Below are 15,636 nucleotides of genomic sequence, written 5' to 3'. Positions count from 1 at the left end.
TCTCTCTCTCGTCCTCTCTCTCTCATCCTCTCTCTCATCCTCTCTCTCATCCTCTCTCTTGTCCTCTCTCTCTCGTCCTCTCTCTCTCGTCCTCTCTCTCTCGTCCTCTCTCTCTCGTCCTTTCTCTCTCTCGTCCTTTCCCTCTCTCTCTCTCTCTCTCTCTCGTCCTCTCTGTCTCGTCCTGTCTTGTCCTCTCTCTCTGTCATCCTTTCCCTCTCCCTCCCTCTCTCTCCCTCTCGCCTGGGCTCTCTCTCGTCCTCTCTCTCTCTCTCTCTCATCCTCTCTCTCCCTCTCTCTCTCTCATCCTTTCCCTCTCCCTCTCTCACCCGCACTCTCTCTAAAATAAATCTTTTTAAAAATGGGGGGAAAATCAAAAGAAGAATGGCTTGTAGCATATGAAAATGATGTGAAAGGCGAATCGCAGTGCCCATACTCATGTGTCACCACCCGTCCCTTGCGCGGTGGCCGCTTTGAAGCCTCCCTGCTGAGTGAAGCCTTCACCTGAGGCCAGGTGGCCCACAAAGCCAAAACTATTTGTGGTCTGGCGCTCTACATAGAGAGTCGGCCAAGCCCTGGTTTGTGCCATCATTCCTGGGAACTGGGAAAGAAAGGACAAGGCCTTACTCATCCAGAAGAGGAGCGAGATAGAAAGTCTCTGGTGCGTGGTCAACACCTAGTGTGGGCTTGGAATTGTTGTACGTTTCTTTTAACTGGAGAGAAGCCAGAGATTATCTTCATGGCCTGTTCCTTGGATACCTCTATTCAAGCAGTAGTAATGAAACCGGATGTTAGCTTCCTCTCCTGAAAACGGGAAATGGGGGAAAATTAAAAATAGTGTGTGTTAGGGGCGCCTGGGTGGCTCAGTCGGCTAAGCGTCTGACTCTTGAGTTTCGGCTCAGGTCATGATCTCGGGGTGGTGGGATTGAGCCCCGCATCAGGAGCTTGCTTAAGACTCTCCCTCTGCCATCCCCCCACCCACAGCCGCCCACGCGCGTGCCTGAGCTCTCGCTCTTACAAAAGCAGACTATGTGTTAGTATGCTAGGGCAGCTTAAACAGCAAAGTTATTCTCTCACGTTTCTGGAGGGTGGAAGTCCAAGATCACCAATCAGGTTCCTGGAGAGCGTTCTCTTCCTGGCTTGCAGATGGCTGCCTTCTCACTGCCTTCACATGGTAGACAGAGAAAGCTCTCTGGCATCTCCCTTTTTATGAGGACACCAGCCCTATAGGATTCGGATGTCACCCTTATGACCTCACTTAACCTTTATTACCTCTTCACAGGCCTGATCTCCAAATACAGACACATTGGAGGTTAGAGCTTCAACATATGAATTTCGGGGTGGACACAAACATTCATAACATATCATGTCCTAGGTGATACCCGGACTCAAATATCTATCTATTAAGCAACGAATTCAATGTATAGGGTTAATCATTTGAAGTTTCTCTTGGATGGATGGATGGATGGGTGGGCAGGGTGGGTGGATGGATGGGTGGGTAGGTAGATGGCAGTGGATGGGTGGGTAGATGGATAGGTGGGGAGGTGGATGAGTGGGTAGATGGATAGATGGGTGGGTGGGTGGGTGGGTAGATGGATAGATGGGTGGGTGGATGGATGCTGTAGAACATGGTCTCCTAGGGCACATTTAGGGAACTAATCATCTGGCTCTTTGTAGGCCCCCCAGCCTCCTGCCACCATTATTCAACAGCTACCTCCCCAGCCCCTCATCACACAGATCCCCCCTCTCCAGGCCTTCCCCACTCAAAGAGCAGGAAGTATTAAGGAAGGTAAGTGTTCCATATTAATACTGTTATGGGTTTATAAAATTCTCTACCGAAACAAAAAAATATTTTTTTTTAAAAGATTTTATTTATTTATTTGACAGAGACACAGTGAGAGAGGGAACACAAGCAGGGGGAGTGGGAGGGGGAGAAGCAGGCTTCCCGCTGAGCAGGGAGCCCGATGCGGGGCTCGATCGCAGGACCCTGGGATCATGACCTGAGCCAAAGGCAGACGCTTAACGACTGAGCCACCCAGACGCCCCCTGAAGGCAGATGCTTAACGACTGAGCCACCCAGGCGCCCCATCCAAACAAATTCTGACCTGATCAAATATTTGAAGGTAAAAATAGGAACTCTCAGAAGTACCCTAACAACCACCCTGGAGAGCTCGTGAGCATTTTATAAATTGCAGTATCATAGACTGTATTCCCCATACTGTGCCGTTTGTTCTGTGACTCACTCCGTAACTGGTAGACCCAATCTCTCCCCTTCACCCACTTTCCCCAAACCCCACCCCCACCCGCCCCACCAGCAACCATCAGACCGTTCTCTGCATTTGTAGGTCTGATTCTGCTTTCTGTTCATTTATTCGTTTTTTCCATTCATTGGGCTTTAGTATGAAGTTGAATGCGTGGGATCTGGAGCCCCCTGCCCCCAGGGATGGAAGGAGCTTGGAGCACCGTCGCCCCCTTCCTCCCACCCAGTCAGTACTGCTCTTTCTCTTTTAGAACAACTTCCCAAACTAGATGCCAGGATGATCTCCTACAGAAATCATCCTGACATCCTACTCACCCTTTGTTGTATCTCAGACCACCCTTCTGGAATTATCTTCTATTATCTTGAAATAAGCCCCTTCCAAGTTCCTTTAGAACAGACTCTTGAAGCTCCCTCAGTGTTTGCCTCCTGGCAAATGTTTTTATTTCCCCTTGTTCTTAAATACCAGCGTTGCTGGATATTCAGATCTAAATTGATATTTATTTTCTCTCCATGCTTCCTGAGGACCCTTGTGATTATGTTGGGCCCACCCAGATAATCCAGGATAATCTCCCCACCTCAAGATGCTTTTTCAAAAATTAATTAATTTTAAAAATCGTGGTAAGGGTGCCTGGGTGGCACAGTCAGTGAAGGGTCCGACTCTTGGTTTCAGCTCAGGTCGTGATCTCAGGGTTGTGAGATCGAGCCCCGCATCAGGCTCCATGCTCAGTGGGGAGTCTGCTTGGGATTCTCTCTCCTTCTCCCTCTGCCCCCACCCCCCTGCATGTGTGCTCTCTCCACCCCCCTCAAATAAATACATAAATCTTAAAAATAAATTGTGGTTAAAAAACACATAAAATTTACCGTCTTAAACATGTTTAAGTAGTGTTAACTGGATCCATGTTGTGCAACAGATCTTTAGAACTTTCCATCTTGCAAAACTGAAACTGTGTATCCAGGTCCCCCTCCTACAAGCCCCCAGCACCCGCCATCCTATTCTCTCTGAAGTTGATGACTTAGGTACCTCCTATGAGAGGAATCATACAGTATTTGTCCCTCTGTGACTGGCTTATTTCATGTGGAATAATGAACGTCTTCGAGATTCATCATATGGTGGCAGGTGGCAGATTTTCCTGCCTTTTTAAGGCTGAATAATAATCCATGGGATGGATGGACCACGTTCTTTTATCCCTTTGTTTTTTGATGCACACTTGGGTTGCTTTCATCCAAAACTTTTTTTTTTTTAAGATCCTATTTCTTTGAGAGAGAGAGAGAGACCAAGAGAGAGCATGAGTGGGGGGCAGAAGGAGAGGGAGAAGCAGACTCCCCGCCAACGGGGAGCCCAACACAGGGCTCCATCCCAGGACCCCGAGATCATGACCTGAGCCAAAGGCAGACACTTAATGACTGAGCCACCCAGGCGCCCCTCCATCCAAGACTCTTAATCACATCTGCAACATCCCTTTCACCATATAACAAAACACAATTCACAAGTTCCAGGGATTAGGGTATGTACATGCTAGGGGTCCATCATTCAGCTGACCACGCTATTCAATCATATTATTATCCCACAAATTCTGGGCCCATTCTCTTGGGGCTGTGGAGCCACCACACGGTCTCATCTTCTGGGGAATGGACATGTACGTTTCTGTGGGGCCTATGCCTAGGGATGAGATGTTTGGGTCAGGAAATACTGCCAGACAGTTTTCCAAAGCGGTAGTGATGTGGGATCATCAAGCCCACAGTCAAAGAATTCTTGAGATGTCTCTGGTGCAAAAGGTGTTTTTATTAAAGCCTGGGGACAGGACCCGTGGGCAGAAGGAGCTGCACTGGGATTGTGAGGGCGACTGATTATATACTTTTTAATTAGTGGGGGTTAGGGACAGTGTGAGTCTCTAAGGAACCTGGAAGCGAGGCTTTCAGCACCTTGAGGGGCTAGCTGCTGTGAAGATAATGTTCCTTTTCAACATGAAGGCACTAAGGCAGTTCCTTGAGGAAGGTTACACTCTGCACGTCTCTGGAATCTATCAGTGGGCTGCAAGCTGTAAGGAGATTGAACTGAAGCTACATTTCTCTTCCTTTGTTTCTCTCGTCAGTAGTACCTGTCGACACTCCACAGGAGTGAACAATTGCTTGCAGCAAGTCACCAACCCTCGGTGTCCTTAGACTATTTCATCTTTGCCAATCTGATGGGCATGGCAGCTCATTCCAATTCTAATTTGCATGTCACCTTTTCATATATTTATTGGCTGTTTGAATACCCTTTTTGTGACGTGCCTTTCAAGTGTTTTGCCCATTTTTCTTCCAGGTCATCTGCCTCTCTCATTGGTTTCTAGGAATTCCTCGTGTATTCTGACATGGGTCCTTTTTGATACACGTATTGCAAATCGCTCTCTTTGTGGTGTCTCCGGATGAACACAAGTTCTTAATTTTTATTTTTATTTTTTTTATTTTTTTATTTTTTTTAAAGATTTTATTTATTTATTTGACAGAGAGAGACATAGCGAGAGGGGGAACACAAGCAGGGGGAGTGGGAGAGGGAGAAGCAGGCTTCCCGCAGAGCAGGGAGCCCGATGCGGGACTCGATCCCAGGACCCTGGGATCATGACCTGAGCCGAAGGCAGACGCTTAACGACTGAGCCACACAGGCGCCCAACAAGTTCTTAATTTTTAATAAAGTTCTGTTTTTCAGGCTTTTTCCTTTATGGGTTCGTGCCTTTTCTGTCCTGTGTAAGAAGCCTTTAGCCACTCAAGGTCATGAAGATGTTCTACGATTTGCTTGACTTCTCACATTGAGATTTACGACCCACCTGGAACAGATTTTGTGAGCTATGAGTTAGGGACTGGTGTTATCTTTGCCATGGATATCGGTTTGGCCCTGTGCCACTTATCGAAGACCCTCTTTCCCCACAACACCGACGTGTGCCCCTTATCCTGAGGCAGTTACACCGGCCCCACATGGGTCTCCTCAAGGGTCTTTGCCCAGAACGGGGCTGCCAGACTCAGCCTCTCCATGTTCTTGTCTTGCGGGGATAAGAGTTCCCACAGCTGTATTGCTGTGGGAATCTGGCTCTGTGCCCCCCACCACCCCATTGCTCTCAGGCCTGGGACAAAATCTTTTAATCAAGGGTCTCTAGAGAAACAGAGCCAACAGGACATGTCTAGATAGAAAGATGTATTTTAAGGAATTGGCCAATGTGATTATGGAGGCTTGGCTAGCCCAGAATCTGCAAGGAGGGCTGGCTGGAGACAAAGAGCCGATTCCGGTGGGAAGGCTGCTGCCTACCCAGCTCCTGGACACCCCTGCCTCCAGGCTCCCCTTTTTTGGCTGGGAGTGTGAGTGGTTTTAGGGACCTGCCTGCCCTTGGTGAGGGCTGCCTGCTTTCCAGGGCCTCCAGGCTGTGGGAGGAACTCATGTTTACCTCTCACACTGACAGAAACGTGTTTCTTAGTATCCAGAGTTGGTGAAGAGATTGGTTTCCTGGTTTCAAAGATGAAATTCCTAGTAAAGTACCGCAGGCCTGGGGGCTTAAAATAACGGAAATGTACTTTCAGTCTGGAGGCCGGAATTCTGAAATCCAGGTGTCACATGGCCAGGCTCCCTCCAGAGGCTCCCAGGGATGGTCCTTCCTGTCTGGTCCAGCGGTGGCTCCAGGTGGTCCTGGCTTGTGGCCGCGTGGGTCCCATCTCTGCCCCATCCCCATGTGGCCTCTCCTCTGCTGTCTCAAACCTCCCTTTGCCTCTCTTATAAAAACACTTGTCTTCTTGAGGCGCCTGGGTAGCTCAGTTGTTATGCGTCTGCCTTCGGCTCACGTCATGATCCCAGGGTCCTGGGATCGAGCCCCACATCGGGCTCCCTGCTCTGCGGGAAGCCTGCTTCTCCCTCTCCCACTCCCCCTGCTTGTGTTCCCTCTCTTGCTATCTCTCTCTCTGTCAAATAAATAAATAAATAATCTAAAAAAAAAAAACCTTTTAAAAAAACAAAAACAAAACACTTGTCTTGGATGTAGGGCCTACCTGGATAATCCAGGATGATCTCATCTCAAGATTCTTAATTATGTCTGCAAAGACTCTTTCTAAGTAAGATCACATTCAGAGGTCCTGGGGATTAGGACGTGGACACACTTTCGGGGGCCCCCATGTAGCAGGAGTGAGAAGTGCAGCAGCCTCCCGGGAGCCCAGTGGACACCCCCAACAACACTTCAAAGCACACACACCCTCCAACCCCGAAGCTCTGCCCCTCAGAACACACCCCCATTGCCTGAGGGCCTCTTGCTTGTGGAGCCCTGAGCGTGTCTCCGCGTCGGCGATGCTCTAAAGCTGCGTCCTCAGGAGAGGCCTGATGATCAGCGCGTGGTCTGGGAGTGATGGAGCCTCTCCTTGCAGACATGGTGGAGATGATGCTGATGCAGAACGCACAAATGCACCAGATCATTATGCAAAACCTGATGCTCAAAGCCCTGCCCTCATCAGCGTTTTTGCCCTCCGGGGGATCACAGGCCGCCCCCCTGCATCCCACCCCTCAGGTAGGCTCAGCTGGGCACAGGCACGGAGGTAAAGGAGGCCACCCAAATCAAACCCAGAGGACCTGGGTGGCTTTTCTTCTGGAAGTCCGTGTATCTGTGTAACTCTGAAAAGCACATTTCTGACTCCTGGGTCTGTGATCTGCTTGTGAAGCCCCCTGGCACTCCCCATTCCCACCTAGATGAGGAATGAGTTATGCAATTTGGGGCCCAGAAAGCTGCTTCCTAGAGCCAAATGAACTCTGCTGGAGCCTGGCCCTCCCTTCCTTCCTTCCTTCCCTCCCCCCCCCCTTCCCCCCCCCCCCCCCCCGCCCCACCCCATTGAAATGGGCTGGTGTGTGTGCTGTGCTGAGGACCTGCAGCGGGCTCCCCTTGTCCTCCTGCAAGCCAGAGGCAGAAGCAGCCCTCCGTGCATCACCACCACCACTACGCGCCCCCAGGTCCCCTGCAGGCCATCCCAGCACCTGGCTCCCTGGCTGGTTACTGCACGTGGCCCACGGTGGTCTCGGCCACCGCCCTCCCACCTGCCTCCAGCTTCCTGCCAGCCCTGCACCACTTGGCTGGCCCTTCATCAGCAGCCCTTAGCCCGTAAGTCAAGGCCAGCTTCCTGGTCTGTGGGTGGGAATACCTAGGAACTGGGTTGTACCTCTTCACCCCTGCTGACAAGCCAGTGGACCCATCTTTATCCAGTCCGAGGCTGTAGCAGGGAATTTGGAAAGGCCCTCCCATCTTCCCCAGGGAGGCAGGTGGGTCCTTGGCAGTATTAGCCCCTGGAGGTCCCGGTCTGAGAATGGACCCCAGGCCAACCTCCCGGGGAAGCTGCTTGTGGCTTGGGTCATTTGTCCAGCATGAGCAGGGCTCTGGGGACCCGCACCTGAGCCCTGGCTGCACGGCTCACCCTTAGCGTGGTGTCTGCGTGCTAAGCCAGGGCAGTAACTGCACCCGCATATCCCAGCTTTCCCAGGGTGGCATCTGATGGCGTCCAGCCCACGCAGGCTCCGGGCTTGTGAGCCTCCACATGTGGACTCTGGTGAGCGGCAGAGTCCTGGGGACTCGGGGCATCGGGTGTGGTCGGGGAGGCCCGGCAGAAGACTGCAGCCTTGTCCCTGGATGCAGGACTGCGAGTCAAGAGGGAATACAGGGTCTCGTCAGGAAAGATGGCCCAGGAGCCAGAAGAGAAAGATGGGTGGAATTAGCTGCTTACACCATAAACAAAGTCAAATATGACGATAACTGGGAGCTCTGCCTGCCACGCGGGGGGCAGGAGTGAGGGTTCCTGCTAAGTGAACGGAGCAAGGCAAGCGGCCCGCTGGGCTTTCCCGTGGAAAGGAGCCTTCAGGTTTGGAGAGGTGTCCTTGCTGGTCTGCACAGCTTTCTCCTAGAAGGGAGACAATCGAGGTTGAACGTGGTTCCTTCTGAAGGGGGCTGAGGAAAGGGAGCTTTCCCTGTGTGTTTGTTCTTGGTTCTGTCAGGGCTTCTGACGTGAACGTCACCTTTACTCTTTCTTCACTTTTCGTGACCTTTTTCTTCTGGGTGGAATCATGTTCCCTTGCTGTTTTACTTATTTTAAAGATTTATTTATTTACTTGTTTGAGAGCGTGCGCAAGAGCAGGGGGGAGGGGCAGAGGGAGAAGCGGGCTCCCCACTGAGCAGGGGACTTGATCCCACAACCCTGAGGTCATGACCTGAGCCAAAGGTAGACCCTTAACCGACTGAGCCACCCAGGCGCCCCATCCCTTGCTGTTTTAATGTGATTTTCACGTAAATGTCGTTTTTAAGTGCTACCCATTTTCATCAGCCCCCTTTGGGTAAACCCTCTTGTGCCCTAAGTTCCACACTAGCAAGAGCCCAGTCCTCCTCACTGCTTCCTTGGACCCTGCAGGCTCGCCGGAATGCTGGCCTGGGCAGCAGGTGGAAGCAGGTGGCTAAGGAAGCGCCACCCAGCTCAGCGCCCTCGGGCTGGACCCCTGCTCAGAGCCTCCAAGGCAGGAGAGCGGCAGGGGCGCACACGGCGTGCCTGGCACGTGCTCTTCTGAAATGCAATTAAAGTTCTGACTCGATTTCTTATTTTCACATTGACATTTTCTAACACGGTTTTCCTGTTTGGTTTTATTTCTCAACATAATTGTTAGTTCAATACAGGGAATAAATTTGGCAGAAGTTGGTTGTCTTGGGAAGGCCTAATAAATTGGAAAAACTGTTTTGTCTGTGTCCTGAGTAAGGAAAACCCAGGTTTTCTCTGCGAATCTCCTTTACTCGCACACAGAACAGACCCTTCTATCACCTCTAGTCACTAATTCTGACATCAGCTGGGTGTCCTGCAGCCCCACTCGGTTCTGACACCACTCACCCATGTAAAGACTCAGTCCCATGAGACTCCCCGTGCCGGCTGCAAATTCAGGTTGTCCCCTGTGCTTCTGACCTACTGGGTCAGGGAGCAGAGGTTCCCATGACCCCCTTTTCGGGTTTGATTAGTTTGTTAGAGCGGCTCACAGAACTCAGGCAACCCTTACTGACATTAACCAGTCTATTTAAGGGGGTGATAAGGGGTGGAGTGGGTCTGGGAGGGTCGCGAGCACAGGAACTTCTGTCCCGTGGGGTGCGTCACCCTCACCGTGTGGACATGTGCACCCACCTGGAAGCTCTCTGAACCCCGTGCTATTGGGATTTATGGGGGCTTCCTCACGTAGGCCTGAGGTAGATTAACTGCATTTCTGAATACACACAGGAGTGTAGAGGGCCAAGGAACCCAAGGGACCCCTGGAGCAGGAGGAGGGACCAACGCTGGCAGAGGCTGGGTTTGCAGAAGCTCTGGAACCGGGGCATGGTAGCCAGGTCGGGGCGGACAGAAGTGACAGGTGGAATCAAATAGCCAAGGCAGAGCTCCATGGCTGGGTGGGGAGGACTTTTCTTAGATTTAGGTCAGACGGACACTGGCTGACGTGCTCTGTTGTGTTCAATGTATGTAAGAACCCTTCTGAATCCATAAAAAAGAAAAATCAATAGAAAAATGAGCATGAGGGACACCTGGGTGGCTCAGTCGATTACGTGGCCAGCTTTTGATTTTGGCTCAGGGCATGATCTCAGGGTGATGAGACTGAGGCCATGTCATCTGTTGTTGGTTGGGCTCCTTGCTCAGTGGGGAGTCAGCTTGGGATTCTCTCTCTCTCTCTCTCTCTGTTCCTCCACCCCCAATAAATCTTAAAAAATAAAAAAGGAAAATGAGCATAAGACAAGCAGTTACAGTGGAGGGGATGCAATGGTGATGAGAAATGCAGGACAGCCTCAGTGGATACGTGATCAAGGGAGGGGTCAGGGTGCATGGGGGTTGGGGTCTGGACCCCAGGGTCACTGCTATGGGCTGCAGGGGCGGACAAGTAACCAGGTCCTTTGGAAGCACTAAGCATTGCCTGATAAAGCTGGATACCCCACCCCTAGCCCCCCAGCCATTCTGCTCTGAGGCCCATACCCAGGGAGAACTCTGCCTGTGCCCCCGACATGACCAGAGAGGCATGGGGGATGTCCGAAATTCCTGCTGACAGGCGTAGCAGGTCTCGGGATCCCTTCAGTCTCTTAAAAAGAACTGCAGAGCCAAGAGCTTTGTGGGGTCACCTTTGGTCTTTGCTGAGACTTTCTGCCGAGAACAAGCTTCACTATAAGCAGGCATGCATACCCAAGGCTTCAGGAGGGCCACAAGCCCAATTCTGTGTCCCCAAGGGCCTGGGAAAGTCCAGGCTGACAATAAATCCAGTGGGAAATGCATTTTCATGTCTTTCAAGTGGATTCATGGGAGAAACCAGATTCTCAGAATTGTAGTATCCCTGGTTTTAGGACCACAAAGTCTCTGAGAGGCTGCGTTTCATTGCCGTGACCTCTTCGGAGCTCCTTGGCAGAATTCGGGGTGCTGTTGCCAACCCCACCGGCACCTGGGAGGTCTGGGGTTGGCTCAGCGCGTGCGGCCCGCTCCCGTGATGCCCTGGGCCCAGAAACAGCTTGGGTAAGTCTCTGTGATGCCTCCTGCGTTTATTTTAGTATCAGAAGAAAAGGCAGGAAACACTGACGGGAAAGAGGATGGGATGAGGCAGTGGGAGCTCAGGGCGCCTCCCGCAGCCAGGAGACATAGCTCAGCGGGTGGGCAGGGGATCCAGGGTTCCAGGGCTCCAGCCACGGGAAAGAGGACGCAGGTAGGGTCCACAAGCAAACCCCTGACCAGGGGCTGTGCCTGCCTCGGGAGCTGGGATGGGCAGGAGATGTCCGCTGTGGGTCACCTGGCTGAGGCTGTCACCCTAAGGGTCAGCCTTGTCCCTCCCTCATAAAGGCACCAAGCGAAGGTTCCAGGCCGCAGTGCTCTTGAGGGTAGGTGGAGACTGAAGCCAACGGTGTTCCTGTAGGAAGGAGGAACCCTGGGCTGCCTGTTCTATTCTCCGGAGCAGGCTGCAGAGGCAGGAGAGACAAATGCTCTGGCCACAGGCAGAACCCCAAGGGATGAAGGTCCTGTGCTCCAACTCTGCATCCTAAGAGCTTAGAACTACTTTATCTGCAATACTGAAAATATGTTTGCTAGGTTCTAAATGAAGAAAGGAATGCACATTTCTTTTATACTTTCACAAAACAGTCAGGTTCTACTTGTGTAGTTTTGCCCCCGAGTCTGTGTCACTCCTGTGGCCCCACAGGGCAGCAGTGACCAGCAGGGCCCTCAGTTTGGTGGAGTCCCTGGTCCTCAGGGCCTGAAAGGGAAGGTCCATCTGCTGTTCACATGGTGTCTCTGTGCTCTGGAGAATTCCTCGGGTGCCACCCGGCTGCTGGGCCTCCAGCATCCTCAGAAGAGGCCTCTGCTCAGAGGCTGGAGCCTGGTCCCGGTGCGCCGGCTCAGCTCCTCGAGAACCTGCTTCTCCTTCTGGTACATCTGAAAGAAAGGAGTGGAAACCAACTTGGACGCCCCAGGGGTGTCCTCTGGGGGAAGCCCTTCCCCGGAGCCCATGTCCATGGCTGCGGCATGAGGATCCTCAGCCATGTGGCCTCCCAAAGCCAAAGCGCAGGACCTGGTTCTGCTCACCTTCACCCAGCACTGTGCACATGGAATGTGGACATGCTGCCTATGAGGTGAAGGGTGGGACCAGCAGAGGACTGGGGTCCAGGGGCCCAAGCAGTGGTCTTGGGTAAAAGAAGAGGAGACCCTGTCTGGGGCTGTAGGAGAACAGGCCAGACACGTCAGCTGGGCCAAGAGTCCGTGGGAGGGGGATGCGTGAGGACAGCCCCTCCTGGGGGAAAGAGTGGTCAGTGCCTGGGGAAGGTGGATGGGGAAGCCCTGGGAGGGCTGGGGTCCCTGCTGGAGGTGACATCATGGGCTTTCTCCGAGATGCTGCCAGAGGGGGGTGAGGGGGCCACAGCAGGGTCAGCCTCTCACGTGGACAGGAAGCTGAGCCATGGTGTCCCTGGTGGGGGTCCAGCCCGAGAGGGGCTGGATGTGAGGACAACTGTATTGAGGACTTTTTTCCTAATTGAAAAAAAATTTTTATGCCTTCCAGAGAGCCTGATTATTTGATTACAAATATAATTTGAGTTTATTAAACACAATATGGTGCATATACCAACATATATCCTTATAAATGGGGTAAATACTGTCACTTCTCAGGGAAACAAACAGCTAAATAACTTTAGCCTGTAGGTCTCTATCAGATGCTTGCATGTTCCGAATCCTGTTCCCACCTGATAAATATCATCACAATTTCTCTTGTAAAGATTTTTTGACTTTAAGCCATTAGAATTTTATAGAATTTATAGAATCCAGGCTCTCTGCTCAGCCCTTCCTTTCAACAGCGAATAAGTAATACAGTTAATAGCCTTTGGGGAGCCCAATATTTTAAACAATGTTAGTCTTTCTGTTTTGTTTTGTTTTTATAAAGCAGGTGTTTATAAAATCCTTAATTTACTGTTTCCCCCCCCCACCCCCCCCCATTTTGGTTTTTGTACTTGACTGCAGGGACAGCTCAGGCAGCCCGGGTTCCTGGGCACCTGGTGCACGGGGCACCGCACCCTCTGTGCTGGAGGCCCGGAGGACAGCTCCTACCTTCTGCCACTCCGCCTCTGTGCTGTGTGTGAAGCCCAGCAGGTGACAGAGCCCATGGGTGGCAGTCACCTGTCAGAACAATTAAAAAGCTATTTCAGGAACTGATCATGACCAATCCCCGAGCCAGGGGTTGGGGAGTATTGGGGGGGAGGAGGAGGAGGAGGGAAGGCAGGGAGAAGTCAGCCCATGCGTGGTGGGAGGTTAGGAACCTAGGGGTAGGTGGAGGGTACCTGGGGCTGAAAAGGTGCCTACATGCAGCTGGGGGCGAGGAGGAGAAGGTCCCAGGCCTGGTGGGCTGGCCCTCCACTGCAGGTCATGGCATCTCTGGGAGGTGGAGGCTGAAGCAGAGACGCACAACAGCCCCACAGGGGTGCACCGCTGCTGGCCACAGAGATCCCAGAGCTAAAGCCCATGCTGAGCAATCCTGTCTATGCCAGGGCTCCTGCCACACTCAAGAAGAAGGCACAGCCTCCTCCTCCCAGAAAGTCCCACCAAGGAAGCAGGCCCCGTTGCCTGCTCATCATGGCTCTCCCTGGGAAGCTCTGCTTCAAGTCACAAAGAAGCACCAGGATCCCCTAAAGATAGTTCAGGGTGTGGCTGTTTAGTCAAAGGAAAACACTTCAACAGAAGCCACAGGAAAGTTAAGATACAATCGCTTTTCGGAACACCCCTCCCCCTTTTCTTCTGCCATCAAGTTGAGGAGAGACACATCTGGAAGGTCCTGGAGGCTACAGTTGTAAGGAGTCTATTCAGCAGATCTGAGTTAGCTAAACACAGCTTGCTGAGCTCCAGGGGTAAAAGCTAAAAACAAGGCGCTCCTGGGAGCTCCTGACCTGTTTCCTGTCCTCTACCCTCACCCGACACTGCTGGGGGCAGGCAGGCCCATGGCCTAGGCTCTCTCTCTCTCTGTGGGATGATGAGAGAGTGTCCTTGCTGCCCCTGCTTATAGGTCTCCCTCCCCTGAGAACCCTGGTCCTTCATGTGAGACAGTGGAGGCAGGCGTCCCATCCATGGCCCTCTTTTCAGGGCCTGTTTGTTTCAGCATCCCACTCACAGTAAGGATGTCATAGTAGTCCTCATCTCCTTTGCACTGCTGGAAGATATACTCCACTCCTAGGAAAATGTCACCCAAATTGTAGTCATCTTGAAAATCAGGCTGGGGAAGTTCCCCTGCTTTTATATTCTGGAAATGAGGAAATACAGATTTGGAGAACATGACCTCAGGAACTAACCTGACGGCAGGCCTACAGATTTCATTCTGGAAGATCCCTACTCAGTAGTCCCAGGGCAGGTGAGGGGTGGGGGGACTACAGCGGGGCCACTCTTTACAGGTGACCTCAGACAAACGAGCTGCTTTCCTCCGTCTCTTTCACCTTTTTAGTGCATGATCACACAGATCTACATTGGTACAATTTTATATTTCTGTTCTTTCTGTTATTTTGTCCTAAACGGTCTTCCACATTTTCCCACATAAAACAAAAGAAACAACCAGTCCGTTCATCTGAGGGCTGTTCACACTGAGCTCATCCTGCAGACGGATATTTAGGGTATTAACATGTTTCCTCCCTATTAGAAAAAAATACCAAGTGAATATTTAAGACCTTTATACTATAACATCTTCCTTCCTTAGCGGTGACACTAATGGATTACACAGTACACGCATGTTTCTGGTGCTCTTCAAGTGTACCGCCAAAGCGCTTTCCAAAAGGGTCCTTCCCGTTTATGCTGTTACTAGCAGTGTGGGAAGCCTCGAGTGAGCCATGCGCATCGTGGAGGGGGTAACCTCATCACTATCTTAAAGTTGTCCAAAATAGTTTTCAGTGTTATTTTTCATTTTCAGTGAAAAAATTCAGTGTTATTTAAAAATTTCAACCATACATATTTGTTACTGAATCACACTTAAAATTCCAGAAGCAGGGCTGCCTGGCTGGCTCCGTGGGTGGAGCATGTGACTCTCGATCTTGGGGTTGTGAGTTTGAGCCCACGTTGGGTGTAGAGATGACTTAAAAATAAATAAAAAATCTTAAAAAAAATTGCAGAGGCACTCTACTTCTCTTTTAACTCACTGACAGCATTACGAGGGCTGGGGGACCCAGCTACCTTTTCTCCTTGGGCGATGCGTATTGGTCAAAAGGGGTTGTTCCTGCTGTACTCTACTTATGTGTGTATTTTAAAGTTTTCAAAATGAAACTTAAAAATCAGAATGTTTACACCAGAAGGTAGGCCAGACAAGAGAATACTTTTTACCTCATGAAATGGAAAGGAAAGCACATCAGTTGGGATGTTTTTCTCTCTGTAGATTCTATTGATGTGCTGAATATTCTTGTTGTCAACACAGATGATCCCCAGGTCGAATTTCTGCACCCCTAATACACTCCTCACAATCTCCATCTTCTTGCGAAGGGGCGCCCTCCTGATGGGCACAGCTCGCTGCAGATTTCTAAGCACCAAACTCATTTCAGGAAGAGCAACACGGCGCTTTAAAAATGTAGAAAGGAGCCTGTGGTCCAAGTTTAAGAGAAAAGAAATCAGTTGTAGAAAGTGGTAATATATTCTGTAAAAAACACATGCACACACATCAGATCGTTTTATTTGGTGAAATTCACTGAAAATGTTAAGGGAATTTATATTTTACGGTAAGGAAGGTATAAAATTGAGGGGATATAACACATGGTCATGGAGTCAGGCCGACCACCACGGGTAAAAGTGGGAAATTAAGGCCTGTAGCGAGGAAGGGGCCATCGGCGGGGGGGGGGGGGGGGGGGGGGGGGGGGGGGGGGGGGGGGAGG

General features: G+C 51.2%; 2 protein-coding genes across 4 annotated transcripts in view; one reads left to right on the top strand and one right to left on the bottom strand.

Moving 5' to 3' along the window:
• CUNH21orf58 (chromosome unknown C21orf58 homolog) overlaps window positions 1-7,369 on the top strand; it is a 15,844-nt gene extending 8,475 nt beyond the window's left edge. The window contains exons 6-8 of the mRNA XM_032398791.1: window positions 1,675-1,786; window positions 6,641-6,808; window positions 7,218-7,369. Of these exons, the coding sequence (XP_032254682.1) occupies window positions 1,675-1,786; window positions 6,641-6,808; window positions 7,218-7,369 (432 nt within the window). The remainder of the gene's footprint in view (window positions 1-1,674; window positions 1,787-6,640; window positions 6,809-7,217) is intronic.
• Window positions 7,370-8,521: 1,152 nt separating this feature from the next.
• Window positions 8,522-15,636, bottom strand: part of YBEY (ybeY metalloendoribonuclease) — an 8,002-nt gene continuing 887 nt past the window's right edge. For 2 of the 3 annotated variants that reach the window (XM_032398775.1, XM_032398774.1), the window contains exons 2-5: window positions 15,095-15,347; window positions 13,902-14,030; window positions 12,848-12,916; window positions 8,523-11,683 (exon numbers count right to left, since the gene is read on the bottom strand). In XM_032398775.1, the coding sequence (XP_032254666.1) occupies window positions 11,597-11,683; window positions 12,848-12,916; window positions 13,902-14,030; window positions 15,095-15,304 (495 nt within the window). In that variant the 5' untranslated portion in view covers window positions 15,305-15,347 and the 3' untranslated portion in view covers window positions 8,523-11,596. Of the gene's footprint in view, window positions 11,684-12,847; window positions 12,917-13,901; window positions 14,031-15,094; window positions 15,348-15,636 lie in introns of all 3 variants that reach the window. The other variant, XM_032398776.1, reaches the window with a different exon arrangement.

This window comes from Phoca vitulina, unplaced genomic scaffold (genome assembly GCF_004348235.1).
Source record: "Phoca vitulina isolate PV1807 unplaced genomic scaffold, GSC_HSeal_1.0 scaffold120, whole genome shotgun sequence".
Classification (NCBI taxonomy): domain Eukaryota; kingdom Metazoa; phylum Chordata; class Mammalia; order Carnivora; family Phocidae; genus Phoca; species Phoca vitulina.
This window is presented reverse-complemented; position numbering and strand designations above follow the sequence as displayed.